Source organism: Diorhabda carinulata, chromosome 1 (genome assembly GCF_026250575.1).
Source record: "Diorhabda carinulata isolate Delta chromosome 1, icDioCari1.1, whole genome shotgun sequence".
Classification (NCBI taxonomy): Eukaryota; Metazoa; Arthropoda; class Insecta; order Coleoptera; family Chrysomelidae; genus Diorhabda; species Diorhabda carinulata.
Window position 1 is genome coordinate 37,747,054 of NC_079460.1, and position 20,463 is coordinate 37,767,516.

A 20,463-nucleotide genomic window follows, 5' to 3' on the forward strand; every position below is an offset into this window, starting at 1 on the left:
GTTTCTTATCTTTTATTTTGTTGCCTATAAAAATCACTAAAAATGTTAACATGTTATTAAGTTAAAAATGGTTTTAGGACAGTGTGTCGGGTTTGACGCGAAAATCAGGAAAAACTGTAGACGATTCAATTTTTTCAAGTTATTTGAATAACGATATGAATTGATTTTTAAAAATATGGTGTGAATTTAAATTTAATTTGTTACAAAATAAAGCAAAACCTTATTGTATCTAATGCTTATTAAACTACCACACAAACCTCAGGATAGCGAAGGTGCAAATTTCTAAAGTTATGCTTCTACCAAAACTCCTGCATTCACCTTTCACTTTGTAATCTCAACCGAAATATAGAGTCAACAGTGCAGGAATTTGACGCAAAGCAGGTCGAAAATATTTAAGGATCGTCGGATATTAGAAGTCACCGCTTTTACCTTACAGTTGGACGAAATTAATAAAATTTTGTATGTTCAGTAAATTTATACGACTTTTGTTCACTCTAGTCGAGCAATGGAACTCTAGTTTTATTGTAAGACGCAGTGTAGTTTACTAGTTTATTATTTAACTATCGGCTGATGCTGCAAACTTGATCTGCGTGAATTATTACCATATTGCATGATAATAATAAGATACAAGTACGAAAAAAGGGCTCTCTGAAAAGCTTCTCATTTCTTTAATGAATAATAATTGCAAATAAAATGCTGAACCATGTGATATACTATTTTTATATCGGAAAAATAAAGCAGATTGTCCGGTCAATTGAAAATTCGTGGCTATGAACGAAATTTACTGATAAGAGTTTGTTATGAAATACTGGAGATTATTCAAATTTAACTAGTTGATTCAATCAGTCGTATTATGTTATATTCGGAGGAGATATTGCAGAAGCCCTTATAAATCCAAGAACAAAAAAAATATGACGTATTCTCTCTGAAATAACGAAGTGTATTATATTTAAAAAAATAATGAAAGATGTGACAATAATTTCGGATAAATTACAAAATTCTTATAAACCCAAAATTCTAAAAATAGTGCAAGTTTCATAGTTTCATAGTAATCACATAGTTAGGGATATAGTTTATTTCTTGGTAATCAATTTTCGAGATTCATTCATATAAAGAAATTTTGATTGCTCAACACTATTTTTATAGATTAAATGTTATTCAACGCTAAAGAAGGTGAATAAAATTTACGCAATATCAAACGAACAATTTAAAGATATTGGAGTGAATGGAATGTCTAAGACATTGAAGACAATTTCAATCTTGAAACAAAATTACGGGTGAATTTCAAATAAAGTACTTCAAATGCTATGTGTAGCACGGAGATGTCGTATTCAATGTATATTATTGAAAAAAGGAATGTATAAATTATATTGGTGTTTATTACACATAATTTTCAATTTATAAATCGGAAATTACCTAATGAAGCAACAAACACAGACAAAATTATGGAATTGGATTGGAGGAACTTGGAAATCTAAATTAGAAAAACAAACAGCAAAAAGGCAAAATGAGAAAAGAATAAATATGCATTTGCATTTTGTGAGTTAATAATAAACAAATTTCTTATATGAATAAAAAGTAATTTCCCAAAAATATTTGCTATGTCTATTTTCGTCCCAAACCATCAACAGAATTTTTCTGCTTGAAAGTGTCTAGTTGGCTTCGGCTTTTCAAAACAAATAATTCTTTGAAATGTACTTTGTCTACGTCAGGCAGATGTTCGCTTAAATGGCAGCGCAGACATTCGATTATTGGAATGATTTAAAATGCCAGCAAATTTGAAAAACCCTGACGTTTCTTTATGCTCGAAAAAAGGAACTATGATCGACGTAAATTCATGGAAACATTTTGTTGAAGGGTTAAGGTATGGAAAAGTAGCATACACGGGGTTACATCTTCAAGTTGTAAATCACGGAAAAAATTCTGTTCGCGATAAATAAGTAGATAACAATGTTTTTCCGGTTTTCTTCAATTTTTCGGTTTTTATTTAACTTCTGTATCATCCTCTATAATGTTTTATGCTTCGTCTCCTATTGTTATAATTTCAGATAGTGTTTATTCATTTTTCTTCATTATTTTCTCTTTTTCACCTTTTATATTATTGCTAAGAGTAATTATTTTATCTTTGCCTTAATGTAATTCATACATTATTTATGATATTCCAATACTTTCTACTTTATCATTTCCCTTCTACCTTAACTCTTTATAGTCGTTCCATTATCCATCTTAGTTTTTGTTCTTTTCCTCTTAATTCTCATATTCATTGTTAAACCCGGTTCTTTATTTTTCTACATGGATTATGGTCTTTTCCGTGACCTTTTTTTAACTATTCTTATATATTCAACTTAGTTTTTTATTATTATTTATTTTATGTTCTGCTAGACACTGAATACGAGATGTGATAAAAATACTGTGGTTCATTTTGTCCATCTATTCTGTCGTGTCTTTCTGAATATTAGAAACAGTGTCAAAACTTCCCACTTTTAGCACGTTTCTTATTTCTGAGTGCTAAATCTGCTGAGTAAGGTGGATGTGAATAGAGAAGAAGACTGAGTTGTGATGGTGAAGAAGAAAGCTTTTGGACAATTTTTCAGAACTTTGTGGGACTTGATATCGACAAGTTTGTCCTTCGTCCTTCTTACTCATAGTAACTTTTAGACCGAACATATCATGTCTGATGAGTTAATGTGTTTTCAAGATTCATGTATCAAATCGGTACAGATTCAAACTTGTTAATACTTGTCTCGACACATGAGAATGAGACATACTAGTTAAAACAGATGCAGCGTGAGTGATAACCTTGTAACTTTCTTTGTCACTTCTCTCTAATTTATATGTATTTATACTATATATTATTCCAATAAACTTTCCTTAAATTTCAGGATTGACATAGTCACGAATTATTCTCGATGGAAATGTTTTCATATTAATTCGGAAGATGATTCTCACGTCAAACTCGAATAATCTCTTCCGTATAACACAAATACAACACAAACATCCTATTAGGATTTCCTATTTGGTACATTACGTATTTTAAACACAAGTTTTGTTTGAGTTAAGTTTAACTTCGTCAATTAATTATCCTAAGCAGAATTTATTAATACTGAACACCTACGAAACTCCTTATAGTACAAAAAAAAAACATTCAGTGCTGTTTCTGTTCCGATTTATAAGTTTTTTGAGCTATTCGAAGTTTGATTTTCATAAATTGTGACAATACAAAAGAAAGAAACCTTTATAACAAATATATAGATACGAACATAATTGTTTTCTCTATTGGATAATCGAAGTTTTTTCTATTGGATGATTAAAGTAAATTGAAATGATTATTCATATTAAATTCTTTGTTCTATTATACCATTTTGTGATTAATAATTTGGGGTAATTCAATGATCCTTCATTAGAAGGTAACGATTAATGAGAAAATTGTACCAATTTAACAAAATTGCATTTTTCCGAGATTCCGTTTCTACCTTTGTGCAGATTAATGCCTTAACATCACGGAAAAATTTAATAAAAGACGTTGTTGCTTTCATATTCAAAAACGTATAGGTTCGCCACAAGATTTTTCCATTTAATTGAATTTTCGTTGTTGTTATCTCGCACAGTTTAATATTCCCATTTATGATGAGAAATTCCGTTTGGTAGATTTCAGAAGATTGCATTTTTACGGGCTATAAAATTTCCAATCAATAAAAAATAAAAGCTACGGCGTCTGAATTTGCCACTAGAGGCGCTAGTATAGAGGTCTTCGAAATGCCATGTCAAATGTCACTGTAATAACCCCTGCAATAACCAATAATAATTATCCTCAAAGTCCAAAAGAAATGTCATTTAAAGTTTGACGTTTGACACTCAACTCCGTGCATTATGGTCGGACCATCCTTTAAATACAAAGTCCGAATTATTTCAATCCTCATGTAAATATAAATTTCCTTTATTAAATTAAGTAATTTGGTTTGTTAGTACATATACCTTTGAAATAATATCGTGTTTTTGTATGCTGTAGTTTTAATATTTTCCCGTAAGCTGAACTTACGTAAATTTAGATGATTATAATTCGTTACTCAATTTTCGCATGAAGGATTCCAAATACCGTTAAAGATCCTTCATGTCTAGAGTTTATACTTTAGGTTTCTCGAGTTAATAGAGATTTTTGCATATTTACTCGTTCTAACAAAAGACAAATAATCCCAGTTACAAGTTAATTGGTGGTCCCGAGAAAATAATAAAATCTCTCATACGCAGCGCATTATCCTTTTGTTGAAATGGCAATGACTGTGTTAATTGGAGCACAGCAATTAACGTACCAAAGAAATTTTTCGTTCTGAATTGTGGTTTAAATGTTAAGAAAATACGTATTTGTGAAGTTTTTGGTAGTGATGTAGGTGCTCATATTTTTAAACAATCTCAAGAGTACGTGTACTGTTTAGATATAGGTATTCCACAATAGTGGTCTTTTAATAAAATAAACAATACTAAACGCTTTTACTCTAACCACGCACGTAAATGCAAATATTAAGAAGGGAAACCGTAGCTTCTCTGATGCGTAGGAAATAATACTACGCGCTTAGAGTACATTTCACTCTGAATTATTTGTTTATTAAGTGAGAAACGTTCAAAGTTCAGTTACATGATAATTTATGAATAGAAACGAAGTTCAAATTGAAAAGATTCAGTACATAAGAAATATAAATAAATATGACAAATACGAGGTAGATTTATTGAACAATAACTTCTTAGGTTGGTTTCAGGTATAATTCTCATATTTGTCAACTTTTATATAAATCTGACAGATATATTAGTTTTAATACTTAGACAGGGTGATTCATTAAGAATGACCTCAAAATATGATGATTCTGCTCAACATGCCTCATGCAAATATTACTAGCTTCCGAGATACGGGGTGTTCAAAGTTTACATTTAAATTTTGATTTTCGCAATAATTTTTTATGTTTTCACAATTTCTCTTTGAAAATTGGCAATTTTACGTTTTTTGGCATGAGGAATCATAATTTGCACTCTAATTTAACATTGCTAATAGAGGGCGCTAGTTACACTTGTTTGTGTTAATTAAATCAAAGTGAACTTTTTTGGGCTAAACTTACAACTAAAATAATAAAAAAATATTAAAAAGCGTTAAATTCTACAAAAAAAGTTACTCTTCTTTGGTTCGTGTAACTCAATCGGTTATCGAGTTATTTGCTTCTAAAAAGTTCAATAAATTTTGATTTTTTCATAAAAAATTTTATTATTCCTTAAATATGTAACAATAACAAATTTTTTAACAAAAATAAAAAACTTCAAAGCAATGCTCAAAATCCCCACCATTTTTTCTTTGTAAACTAATGCCTTCATTTGCGATCAAATTGCAAAATCCAAATGATTTAAATCAGTGCCTCTTGGTGGCCAAGCAAACTCACTTCCACGACCAATCCATCGATGCGGAAACTGTTCGTTTAAGTATTGACGAACTTGTAAAGAATAATGTGGTGGTGCTCCGTCGTACAAAAACCTCTAGTAAAACGTAAAAATGCCAATTTTCAAAGAGAAATTGTGAAAACAAAAAATTATTGCGAAAACCAAAATTTAAACTTTGAACACACCTCGTATCTCGGAAACAAGTAATATTTGCATAAAGCATGTTGAGCAGAATCATCATATTTGGAGGTCTAGAATCTACAGTTCAGAGATTGAACATTCTTAATGAATCACCCTGTATAATTGCTCATATATCATTTTCGTTCTTGGGTAAATATGGAGTAAAAAAAATGCTGTGTGTTACTAAAACATTATTTTTAATGTGGAAACGGAAAAAAGTGTTCCGTTTCATAGATTGATTTGTGAGTGGTTCCCTTCTTTAAAAAGTGGCCATATAAAAAACGGATGATGCTGAACGTCCTAAACCTTCATTTACTGTAACTACTCTATAAATAGTTAATAAACTCCATGCCCTATACTTAGCGATCGTCGAATAGCTAATGAAGTAGTAAAGATTATATATGAAAATATATGTTTCTGTAATAAACACGGACTCACGTTTAGAATGCCCAAAAAAATAGTCAGTTTTTCGCGAGTGTGAGCGTTATTTTTTTGCAGTGGCCAGAAAGATTTATAGTTATAGTTATAGTTGTTTTGGGACGGTTCCCGTCATTTGCCAGGTTTAACATTTAATACAAGATATAGCATTCTCGCAGACGAATGCACAAGATTTTATTACGACAGTTTAATTTTGATACAGTTATATCTAAATACGTCCATGTTTATATCTATATATACAATATATGGGTGATTCCATTATAACTGTGATATTCAATGTCCTGTATTGTTTTTTTGTACTAGTCATTAATTAATAATCAATTAATAAAAATTTTGTGTTAATTGAATAATTCTTAAGATATTTAAACATTATTTTTATACAATATAACTTGCCACTTAAAGAAAACTTATACTACATCACTTGAATGTCAGTACCGTGTCATGTCCAATTTTTTTTGTCGTAACAAATGATTTAAACTAATTACCTTATAAATTCTAATGTTTATGATCAAACTGAGGAAAATTGATGCACTTGTTGTTTAATATCTTAAGTTACCATGTCAGTACCGTGGATAAATGAGTCAGTACCGTGGAACTCAAAATCCGACATTTGTGTCTTGCTCGTGATACTTTGAAGTTGTAGTAAATTCCTCTTAGAGTTTTATTTTTACAGTAAAATAGATGAATAATATGCATAAAAAAGTTAGAAAAGTTAAATTTTAAAATCTTGAAATTTTGAATACAAAAAATCACAGTTAGAACGGAATCACCCATATATCTATATATACAATATACATATTCTATTTCGACTATTGAGTAATGAATTTGATAGTTTTTAAGGGCAGTAGTACCTGTATATTTATATATTCTTTTATAATCTATTGAGTTAATAACTAATAAAAAATTAAATGTATACAAATGGGAGGTCTATGGTAGTGTTCATATATAATATATAATTATAACTGTTATAACTTATAAATGTTCAATAGATTATTCAAAAAGTTTCGAAATATAGATAATTGCTGATTATTAGAGAAATAATTACTGTCTGTGCTGATGCGAATTTTTCACTTTCAAAATAAAAAGCGACTTAAGGATTGTTGGTGAGTTAGAAATTTAATTCCTGTTGTTATACATTATACAGGTACAGATTTTGTATCCAAAAGAAAATTTCCAAAAATCGCCTACATAAACATTTGCTTGTCTCTGTTTCTACAGGTTTTGATAAGTTAGACTCACTTGTTATTTATTTATTCTTTCATCGTCAAAATATAGTTTTTACCGTTAGATTTATCATTTCCATACCCATCCTTCCGAATTCAGTCCCCTCCAGTCTCGGGTCACTTCACTTTAAGGGATAAGGCCCAACCACCAAGAGTAAGATAAGTGCGGGAAAAAGAGGAAACCTCATCAAGGAACCAGAGAGATCACCTCGTTTGTAAGCTCTGGCGACCCACAGTTTTTATTAGGTAACAGGTAATTCCGGCACTGGTGACAGCAGCTGCCCTCCTACTTAGATAGAAGATCGATTTAATTGCTATACTGGATCAAATTATTAGATTGGTGACAGCCATTATGTCACAGTAAATAAAACTTATACCCCAAAAACAGAAATACAGTAAAAATGGGACTTTGTTCAAGGAACCTGCTTCCAAGAAAGCAATAATCGATTTTTCGGCTAATAAGGTTCAGTTATAATCTAAGCACGTTACGAGTTATAGCCTTATCCGCCATAATCACCTGATATGTGCCCCTCCGATTATTTTTTGTTCCCACTAACTCAATAAAATGACTTAGTGAGAACCGAATTCAGACAACTGACGAGGTAATGGTAGAAACGCGTATTTTCCAGAACTTAAAAATAACTCTAATCCAAGCGTCTTTGAATAGATTCAAAATTCGTTCTTTTTATGTCTCAGGACGATAGGTCCTGCAAATAGGGTGGCTGTAGTTGTACCGGAATCTTTCCGAAAGCTATAAACTGAACCACTTTCAACGCGCAAAGGCAAAGTGCATTAATTTGATGCAGCAACTAACTATTTGCGATTTATGGGCGCACCCTGTTGACTCTTTTTTGAAATCTATTAAGTACTTCGATAAAATACTTGATTCCCGATCATTACAGGTAAAACGAACTCTTTATAGATTAACCGCGGTTGTCAATGAAAAATGTTTGCATAGAGAGCTTTTTCATCGCGAAATTTAGAGTTGAAAATTACTTGACGGTAACACGGTTGATTTTTAGTTCATCTGCTATTATTCGAACCCTTAACCGACTGTTTTGGCTGATTGGGGCAATACACGCTGCGCGTTCGTGTCAGTGAGCACCTCGACCGGTCTCCCTGCGATTTATTGTCCACACTTTCACATTTCTCTTCTTGAAGATTCTCCATGTATGTGACGAGCATCACAGACATACATGTATAGAACACACAGCTGAGAGATCGCATGCAGCTGGAAAAATATGTATGAATATAGCAGGGTCCCATTATGCTGTAGAGGTTTCGTTGTTCCGGTATTACTACAAGCACGACGAAAAAGTGCGTATCATTTATTAATTGCCAGATCTAGTAAATTGTCATTTTGGTTTTCAAAACATGATTCACAAAACTTATGATTCGTTATGAGGCCTTGTAAATTTTTTTCCTCAAAAAATTTGTCTCCGAAGATGAAATATTTTCAGTAATTTGACCCAGAAAATATTTTATGTTTCTTTTCATAAAACTCTTTTCCTGCATTTTTATTTAAATCCGAAGATGGAGGTACTTTTTTGTTATTTGCATTAATAAACTCATATGCAAGTTTTCGAAGTTTTTTTAAACTTAACGTGTAATTTAAATTGATTAAATAAGATATTCCGAAAGTCGATAGTCTTCAGTTGAAAAAACTAGAGCAAGTGGTTGTCTCCTCTTATAATTACTTTCTTGAGTGTCATTACGTTAGTATTGTTGAGTATTTGGCAGTACCTTTAAAAGATCCTCCGTTTTTGATTGCATTAAATTTTGCGTTTATGATAATACTAATAAAATCTTATAGTGTGTTTCTCATAATACTTACTCTTACAGTTACTGTGTTACATATTTTCGTAAATCATATTTAAATAAGATTAATGTAACTATAAATATTCCTCATTATAAGAAACACAGATAGTGAACTATGCAATGATTATTCACCATATAGTAAAATTCCAGTCTTTACTTATATTCTTATACCCCCTAAGCTTCTCAAAATTTATTTAAATATCAGGATCAAGATCTAGATAATCAGGAACCACTAAAACACTTCAAAGAATTCGTCTCTGGCTGGCATTGAATTTATATCAAAATTTCAGGCTTGAAAATTTTAATTAATACAGAATATAGAAGGAAATAATTACTTTAAATTGATTTTCAACAGAGTCCGTTCGCCAACTACTTAAATTTTCACGTCCCACTGAAACCACCTAATTGAAATTCATTATCAGATTAGCTTATGAGCTCATTCTAGACAATCTTGTGTTTTTAATTATAAATTTCAATCCACTCCCGTTAGTCAGCCTCTTTTTTTGGAACTTCACGGAAAGCTTTTCTCAAATTATCTCTCCACATTAAAGTGTCAATAAATGATAGTATCAATAAGAAAATTTTCTATATTTTTCTAAATATTTTAAGACAAAAAAATCCTTTTTTGATTTTTAAACTTATCAACTATGAACAGTTTACAATTTCGATAATAATATTAGAAAAAATAATTCGATTATACACAATATATGGCGTTTGTATATTGATGAAGCAACCCTATAGTAGTTTGTAGTTTATAGAACTATTTTTGCAATTTTTAGTTCTGAAGAGAAAAAACTGCATAATTGTATAATACTTACGACGATAAGTGCTTAGTTGAACAACAATGTCCGAATTGGTTTTCTCGATTTTATTCGGGAAATTTCGAATGAATCGATGAAATAGAATCGATAGAAACTTACATATTCATCTCGTAACATCGTTAACAAACTAAAGACTTGTTTAGACAATGACTTTTTATGTCATGTCATCTGATGCCACAATAATATACCGTCTGATTAATTGGATATCTCGAAGTCATGGTGTCGTGACGTTAGACACCGAGAAGTTGGAATAATGGTAAAAAAACTAAGGTTAATGTATTTTTATAGCAGCAATTACTTTTGCTTCATCTATTTCCACTAGTATGCCACTCCCGTATAAGTTCAGATAAGAGTGAAAATTCCTAATCCATTCCAGCTTCTCAGCTACTACTCCTGAACTAGATCTTGAACAACGTATCACATTAAATATTATTTGAAGTCGACATAAGGCGACAAAGAAGCTTACGAAATATCAAAAGCTCTCGATGGTGATGAGGTAATAACTTTGAAGACTATTTACTAGTGGTAAGAGCAATTTAAAAGTGGAAAAGTTGCTCTGGAATAGCAATTTTTTGGGTGGCTAAAATTCCATCTGCATCCGCCTTAACCAGATTCAACAACATATGACTTCTAACTCTTCACAGAAATAAAAAAATGTACAAAAAAGGTTACGCTGACAATGAAAAGGCAACGACACAGCAGACGAAAGCCATTTCGAAGGGATTCTTCAAGAAAGCTTCCATTAATAGATTAATTTGTGAGATAAGTGTAATTTTAGCCTTTCAAGAGTAATTTTATTTTGTTTTTTCGGAAGTAACTCATTTTGAATTATAAATAGTGCAGGACCTATCGGTACTCTTAATTTAATGATGCCCAGATTATATATATTTAACAGGGGCTTTGATTGGAGGTAGATTTGAAATGATTAGCATTTAATGTATACTTCATTTGAAAGATTACACGCAAGGCCGGTCCTGAAATAATTAAGACTCAAGGGCGTCTCTTACAAATAAGATAGTTTCTCATTACGAAGTTCGTGAAAAGTAACAACTGTGCCCCGCCCTTAAGTAATAGTACTTCATTTAATTTCATTCATTGGGGAAAAACTGAAAAGGGGACTCCAGTTCCGAGTACGAGTCGCAAACTTCTGTTTGTTATCAGGAGCAATTAAAGTGATTTGTGTGGCCCTTTAGGCAGGTGCGATAATTGTACGCGAAAGGTGTATTCCCTGAGTTAAATCCAGGAGTCTGTTCAATATTTGCTTGCTATTATTAACGCTTACTAACCCAAGACAAAGAATAGCTGAATTTCTGCGACGCTGTTAATGCAAAGGGTGTATTCAATGGGAAAGTAGGTATATTCTTAGGGCTTACTTAGAGCTTACGGTCGTAAAATAGATGTTACGCTGCGATCGTTAACTTCTTTAGATTGTCAAGAAAAATTATAGTAGAAGAAATGGTTGGCATACTTGGGAAAATATTCGAAACATTTTTTTACAAATGTTTCAGAAGAATAGGGTATTTATTAACTACTAAATTTCTAGATTCATGAATTAATTTTTTTGGATCAATGTTCCAATATCAGGTTTAGCAAAGGAGAACCTATACTGAGTTCTATAGTAAATGAGAGATTGTAAGAGGTGAACTAAGTCTTATCCAGGAGTATGAATAACATGGAGTACAAAGACAGTTTTATCTCAGTATTATAGCAATCATCTTACCTAATATAGAAAAGATCCAATACGTCAAAAATTATGTCAATCTTCTATACAACATAAAGGAGAGTAATGAAACATTTTACCGTAACGAATACATTACGGTATATTCACCGAGTAGATGGATACAAGAAATTTGGAAATAAGTTGTCTACCAAAATGGATTGGAAACAAACTTGTAAAACTAACCAAACGACCACCAAATATTCTTTCTAGAAGGAGACTTTATTATAGGTCACGTGTGAAATAGGCATTTCCCAACTTTGGGAACAGAAGGAAGTCAGATAAGTATGTGGTAATAGTTCAGCTAATCTCTTCCAATAATGGAAAAAACTCTTGGTACAAAATGCGGTTGTTTTTCCATAAATAAGGCATCTAAACGTGTCAGAAAATAATCCCAAAACACCGTGTCCATGAAGTTATAGGTTGAGAAACGTTTGTTGCTTTCTTATCAACACGTTCCTCAATTGAAATCCATTATTCTGAGTATTATTATGTTCTACCCCAATCTTCTATTGCGTTATAACGAATAAGAAATTTACCTGGATTATATTTTAAGATACTCAAGCATTCGTTAGATTTTTAATGCGATCGAGTTTTTGATCAGCATCAAGCAATCGTGAACCTCACTATGCACATAGCTTTTCCATACATAACCTTCTATATAAAAATTCCATAACCATTCGGTTGAATTATTTACTCGAACCATTTTCTGGATAATATACATATAACTCTTAGTCGGTTTCTTCAATTGTCCATGTGAAAAATAATGTTCAAAATTGTTATTTCTCTATATCTATTCAAAAACGGAAACCTTGGCATGAAATGATTATTAATACATACTTAATTAATTTTAGTGATAGATCAATTGGAGGTTTATAATATTTTACTTATTATTTAAAGTTTTATTATTTTTTTTCTTAATAACCTGACAGTTATTTTTAGAATCAAATATTGGTCAACATAACAGTAATAATAAATTCATTCATTTAATAAAACGAGACAGTTCACGTAAAAAGGGAATCAGTATTACACAACTTAGGCTTCTTTGTCCATTATCAAATAAAATAAGCCCCAACATTTTTTTTGCCATAAAACCAAATTAAATATATACAGAACATCCGAAAACCTCCATTCGTGTGCGAATGCTCGCAAAAAATATTAATCAGTGGTATGATAATTTCGTATAATGAATTAAAAGCCTGCAATTCCACTTTTCCTGTTACTAGGATATGGTTGATATTAATTTATGTGTATGTACAGACACGTACTTGCCAAACTGGTTACAATTTTGTGTCGGTAGAAATCTTATGAAATTAATTATTTTTGGAAAGCACAAATTTCATGAAATAAAAATATTCTGTACGGGGAAATTGATACACGTACATTCACGATGCGTGACCACATGAGTTATAATAAAACAATATGAAATACTTGTCTTTAAGAAGTATAAAATACAGAATTCGATAAAAAATGGTTTGTGTTAATATAGTTTTAAGAATAAATTAGGTAACAATGTATCCACTGTTGATTTAAAAATAATTTCAAAATTATAAACCGCCGCTAGTTTTACCAGAAGGCCTAAAAAATCTACGTGCTTTTCCGTCCAATTTCATAATTATACTCCTGAAAATCTGTGAGCAAGGGTGGCCTTTTAAGTTTTTACAATCGAACAATAGGTGGCGTTAATGAGTTGTGGCACCACTGTATTTGTGAACATTGATGTTTTTATTCCGAAGATAGTGGTAATTTAAAAGTTGTTGATGGTAAACGAAGCAAGTATGAGCAAACATGGAAATCGTCCGCGAAGGCTCACGTTGGATGATTTTTTATGATTTTAAAAAAGGCCTTACTCAGAATCGCTTCGTGCACATTTAACTGTTTACATTTGGTTTGCAGAATTTCGTCATGGTCGGGCGTCCGTCAATGAAGAAGAGTTGGCCAAAAACGATTGTCATTCTGAGAAACATCGATGCTGTACCCAACATGATTAAAGAAGATTTTACATGAACATTTAGATGCGAAGAAGATATGTTCCAAATGGATTCCGCATGCCAGCTTCCATAAATCACGTCAAAAAACTAAATATTTGAAGGAGAAAAATATCTAGTTAATTTCTCATTGCCCGTATGCATACAATTTACCGCCTAATGACTTTTTATTGTTCCAACTGTCAAACGAAGGATGAGCGGGCACCTCAAGAAGTTGTTGAAGAGTTTCAAAACCATGTGTTTACAATATTATCTTCAGAGTGAGAAAAAAATGTTTCCAGAATTAGTTTAAGTGTATACGAAAATGTAAATACCCTGAGTGCGAATATTTCGAAAAGCAATGAAACACTTGTTCGTTTCTGTTTCACTTTTTGTAAGGCAACCCTCGTATAAAATATCTACAAGTTACTGAATGACAGGTGATCGAATTAAGATACAATGAAAAGTTTTATAAAATGAAAAAACTGTTTCTGTCGTACAGTTGATAGATTAATCATTAGCACATCTTGAAACAAATTTTTGAAGCTTGAAAATAATTTTAAGCATATAAGGACTAATCAATAATTTCAAATTCCAACATGAGATGTGGTAGCTTCATTGGTAATCAATTCTCCCAATAGGAGCAACCCCAAATTTCAAAAAACACAGAAGAGTAACGCTCCCTTTTTCACCAATCTTGTTAACATCATCACCAATTCTAGAGTTATTACAAGTAAATGGAATTTTATCCCTAATCCGCCCCTCAAAATAGGAATTCTTTAGTATGTTTCAGGTTTTTATTTCCTTTTGAACATTAACAGCAAAACTTTCTTATTGTCTTTCAAAATAATGGTTTCGCTAATTGGAAGGACTACAATTGTAAATTTACAGTATGTTTTTATGATTATATCAGAAGAGTCAATTCACAGTGTAGCATTAATAAAATTTTTAGATTTCTGAATGAGGATTTTTTCACTAGCAAACATTATTACTCACATTGAACTAGAATAATTCAGTTATAAACAGCAAACACGAAAATATGCAATCTACAAAGGCAGTCATTAAGCTAGAAACTTCATATTAACATATTTCTTTGTGACAGCCATCTGTAGGATTAGTAAATTCTTTAAAAATAGTTTCAAAGCAAAAATATTGTATTTTTGAGTTTGACTGCAAGGGCTAAGCGAGATTAACTATTTAAATAGTTGTAATCACAGATTAGTGGAACATTTCACCACAAACATATAATTTCCTTTAATTATTCAGTAGATTTTTTGGTATTTCCATATGTGAAATTTAGAATGAAACGTAATATCAAGAGATTCATTATTAACACAACAAATTTATTTCAGGAGCTGTAGTATCCAATATGGATGAGGATATTTTAAACAATAGTGTCAGCATATATCCTTACTTTGAACTGAATGTACCACGAAATGTGACTACCACCGTTGGACAAACTGCTTTTCTACACTGCAGAGTTGAACAACTTGGGGACAAAGCGGTAAGTCATACATTTCCATAAACACGTTAATAAGAACATAATTTTATCTATAAAAATAATAAAATTTTCGAAAACTATATTGTTGTATTTATCGTGAATTTAAAATTTTCTTTTATACAGGAAGACTTTTTAGTGCCAACTTTTATTAAATTCCCGGCCCTATATATTTCCTTATATTTAGATTTTCTATCCTTCAATACCGACTTTTACCAAAGTATAAAGAATATTTTTAAAAAAAGCGAAATAGGTAAATTATTATTTATTTTGCGTAATAAGGTAACGAATATTATCTAGTTCTCAAAATAAGTTAACAGGAATCACCGACGAACATCTGTAGACACGGTGGGCTATAAACTAAACTTATGATTGTTCAATTTTTCAAAACGTTCCGTTTCTGTTTGGTTTCAAATAGGAAATTAATAAAATGACGAAGAATTCAAAATGCAGTTTTATCTAAAACGTTTCATTTTTCGACAAGGTACGAAGATCATTTTATCATACTGGTTATAAAGTTATAAGGTTGTAAACTTTGATTTTTAAACAACCTTACGTTGATAAAGAACAATTTTAATATGAAAACTCGCCAGTATAAATAGAGCTTCTTTTTACATAAGTAAATCAGGATATGTCTTTATCTGTGCCCACTTCTTTTCTTAATATTCTTTGAATCTAGATCTGTAAATATTTTTTAACCACTTGGTTGTGGGCAATTTTTCAAAATCTAAGATTGATAATTTGCATTATCCATTATACAGTTCTGAAGATCTAGGTACCTACCATTTCTTCGAACTATTCTTCTAAAAACAGTAATAGTCCTCGGAACGAATTGATTTAAAAGTGAATAAACTATTTTAACAAAACCGTTTGACCTGCCGATGTGTACTATCATCAAGCTGCGCCCTTTTCCTGTTTGTGTGAATTTAAACTACTATATGTCTGCCTGTGGGCGACTTTCAGTTTCATCTTGCCAAAATTTATTTGGTGTATGTTTCTCATTGATCCACGATTCATCTAAACAAAATATATTTGTTCGTTGGATTCTTGGAATTAGAATGAAACAAAAAATTTCTAGCTTGTATTGGCAAATAAGTACCTATAGATCTTATGATGCGGCTTTTGGCCACTCCAAACCTTTTTTATATTTCTCTGTACCGCTTATGGTTATAAAAGATTTATTGGTCCAAGCGCAAAAACTTGTATATTCTTAAATAACATTTGAAATGACCGAACTAAGTTTTGATTAGTAAGTACATGAAAATAGATTATAGTTTTTAGACTTCTACACTGTAAGTTTTTTGTGAAATTGCTATTGTTTTGCTAAACATATGATGGCTTAAATTACTTATCAGTGACTACAAATGCAAATTATAATGCAATTTGAATAATTTTCTTAGAGAATTGAGGAAATTTACTAAGATGACGTAATTTTACAATCTTTGAGGATAAACCTTACTTGGATAGTAATTATATGGAACTGTTTATTATTTTCAATAACAATCTTTGAATATTTACGAAAATTCTTAGTGAAATTACAGAAAAAAATTTTGATTGGAGTTACTCTGGAAACAATGGATAGATGGCAACAGCTACGCTGTTTGCATTTATGCTTCAGTAAATAGTATTTGGTTTAGAGGGTAGAGGGGAAGATTTTGAATTCAAAAATAGAACTTAATTAAAACAATATCACTCTAATTAAAACATTATAGCTTTTCAGAGGAATATAGTTTGTTTATTGTAAAGTAAATTAAAAAATATATTTTCTAAGTTGAGTCAAGTTAATTGAGTGTTATATTTACAAAACTGTATAGTAAATATTCTATGATAAGTCTTTGATTAAATTATATAGTAAAATTGTCTATTACTGCCTAGTAAATTTTATAATTGTTTTACGTTAAAATTTTCTACACATTTTTGGTAGAATTACCAATGAAATTTTCAAAAATGTATAATTCTAGATCTCAAAATACCTGTATGAAGTATTCCCAATGTTATATAGGGTATTTAAAATTTCTAAATTGAAATGACTACTCTAGATATGAACAGGAAGTTGATATATGGTTATTTGTTTGACGTGGTGAATTAAGGATTAATGACTAGTTTCCAAAATAATTATAAGAGAAATCATAAATGTACCTCTGTATACATGGTAAGCTAAAAAGTTTTCTACTGATTTACTTAATTTTTTAAAATGGTTTCGTTTAAATTTTTTTTTTCATTGTTTACATTCAAATCCATTAATTTTGATCTGAATGCATAAGTGTTTACTTAAACCGTCTGAACAAGTTGTATCCGATTTTCAAATGAATTTCATACATTTACTAACTTCTTTTACCATATCTTTTTATTTTATTTGTTGTTGTTGAAGGTACACACGAGTTTTTATATAGTGTTGCGGAATTTTTTTTATAATCGAGATACCAAATTTGATTAGTTTGAAGAATTATTGGTTTGTTTTAAAATATTACACGATTGTGCATTAAATGCTGAAATAAATTTGTTGTTTTTGTATAGGTAACGTATAAACAATTCCAGGACATATATTCAGCGGTTATATATAAGCAAGCTATCTTGATCTGATATGGTGTTTTATGTCTTTTGCTTTTCCCTATAGACCATAAACATTGTGTCCCGAATCATTTTCATTATACATGCTAAGCATAAACAAACTTATTATTAACTAATCAAATGAACAATGCACGTAAAATATCGATTACGTTGTAATCAAAACGTTAATCGTGTCCATCAATTTGGGATGTCACTGCCGTTTCGGAAAAAATCACTTTGTCGCGATTCAATTAGCAAACGCCGCAATTTATCAAAGATCTTTGTCATGATTTTCTATCGAATAATCATTGAAAACTCACAGCGGATTTTGGTGGTGTAACTCTAGGGGTTCCCGTTCCAATGGATCCAGAAACTAAGTTGTTGCGGCGGACATATCACGTCCCTAAAGGCATTTTTTATTCAAGACTATGTTTTCGGACAGATTTATTTTCAGAATTCGCACTTCCTGAATGGAATTTTACAGCGAAATTACTTGCCTCTTTTACTTTGAAATTCTCTTAGTGCCCTATTTGTTTCCTTTCAGTTCGTTTCTAATGTTTCGGTATGTAGTTGGTACGTAGGACGTCGAATGGGATTTGTGACACTGGCAGGATAATATATTTTTATGTAATAAGAAATAAAATGGGGGAAAATCCTCTATTTTTAAAATCAAGTATAGTCCAGGAAAGTTAGGAAAACCACATCAATTTTTGTCGGAAATGGGATATATCATCTCCCTGTTACTCAATGAAAAATTGTAGACAAAATGACAATTTTAATAACATCACAAGAGAAATGATTATCATCTATTCAGATTTGATTTCAGATCAAGTTATGTAGTTTGTACGAAAATTATGATATCAAAGGAACAGATTAGCCTTAATAAAAGTCTTTCTATTAATTCAAAGTTACATTTAAAACATTTGTTACCTGTTCACGTTGAAAATATTTAAAGTTAGAAACCCTATCGTACAATGTTGAACTCAACCCCTCTTCACATTGGTTTTCTGAAGTCGTGATAAAAGAGTCAACGTTAAATAAGTAACTTTCAATGCAATTGAAATCAGTCAATGTTAGTGCCCCCTAGATCATTCATTCGTTTAAAAAGTATTTGAAAACGGGAAGGGGTCATAAGTTTCCTGTGAGAAACTGCTTTCAACTTTTCCGTTATAAGCACTATGTGATGAATCGAAGCCAATTTATGTAATTTGTAAAGTTTAAATTGAAAACGCCAAGTTAGAAATACATTTTTAGTCGTATCCTTCCTTTTGCACCTGAATTTCTTATTTATTCATTTTTAGATACATTTTTAATGATTTTATGAAATCGAGTTAGTTGAAATTCACGCGATGTTATTTTAAAAAAGCGTCCAGGATAAACGAATTATGACGAACGAAGCGTCAACTTGATTTCTCATTTTCGTCAGCATAAACGCAAAACAAGATTATTTAAAAGGGTATTCTAATTATTTGTTTTAAAAAGAGATACAAAATTACCTTCTATTATTTATATAAATTGTCCATATGAATTGGTTTAGAATCACGGTTTTTAAAAACTTTAACCGTTTTTCTGCTAGAGCCAGGATAATACCTATTTTTCCCCACGAAAATGGATAAATCTCCAAAAATATTTTCTAGCACCTCAAAGTGAATATTATTTTTAGTTTCCAGTTATACAAGCGAATAACCGACCTACTGGATTTACATAGAATTCTATTTTAGAAAAAGTGAATAAGAACAAGCTACAATAGTTGTCTAAGAGACTATGAATGAAAAAAGGCGGTTCTGACGAGGCAAAAAAGTCCAAAACCGCTATATATGAATGAATGAAATAAACGAGATGTGGTAATCAAGTTACTCGAATTTAGTCATAGCTCTGGCAACACTGTGGAAATTCGTTTACCTTTAACTACTACATATGCTCTCTAATTACATTATAATCAACGTGTTGGAATTGAATTTTTAGTGAAAACTGAGGAAAAAGTCTCGGAAAAATTGCACTCGGTGTATGAAGACCAGTTTATGTCAACTGCCACTTCAATAAGCAACTAATCGGATTGCTGAAGAATCAAATCAGTAATACTGGAAAAACACTCCAGGCCTAAGACAATCCAAAATATTCATAGTCATATTAGCTGAGAAGTATAAAGAGACATTAAGCTGGTGGTCGGTGGGTATAAAACAAAAGGCATGGAAGAGAACGATAATTGCAGATTTTGCGAACAAGCCATAGATTTATCACTGTTCAGTAAATCAAAATGCTTAGGTCACACGAAGGAGCAGTGCTAACAGCTCGAAACATAAAAACCCCAGAAAATAGCCTCCTTTAGAAAGAGTCAGAGTATGGAACCATAAATGAGATGCAGAGTCTTGTACAAAATATCTTCTAGGTACAAACGTCGAGTGGCTGAAAAGCCAAAACGACATTGCGACGATATCGCGCTAAATTATTTCAATATTTCCCAATACGGCTTTCAGTTTATTTCTCAAAATGAAGTCACTTCTCAAGAGAATTCTCCGTGCGGATTGTAGAGAAGGCAAAAAAGCTGTGTTTGTGTGGTTCTAAACGTGTTCACTTTAGACGATTAGCAATGATTCTTTGAATGATGAGAGTTATTATAGTTGTGTAGAGTTGAATGGAGACTATTGTGAGGGTGAATAATAAAATTTTTAATAAAACTTTGTTTGCTTGTTTTTGTTGATAAATTCCTTAAACTTGAATGCAGTAATCGTGGTGACATATAGCTAAGAAAGTAGTTTTATCTAGGTCTGGTTTTAAAAACTGTTATTTCCAAACTAACAGCGGTGGTGGTAGAAATTCTCATTGGTGC

The 20,463-nt window shown here is 31.1% G+C and overlaps 1 protein-coding gene across 1 annotated transcript in view; it reads left to right on the top strand.

Annotated features, from left to right (window-relative positions):
• Positions 1–20,463, top strand: part of LOC130892352 (zwei Ig domain protein zig-8-like) — a 468,122-nt gene that overhangs the window by 316,049 nt on the left and 131,610 nt on the right. The window contains exon 2 of the mRNA XM_057797743.1: positions 14,938–15,089. Coding sequence (XP_057653726.1) covers positions 14,938–15,089 — 152 coding nt within the window. The remainder of the gene's footprint in view (positions 1–14,937; positions 15,090–20,463) is intronic.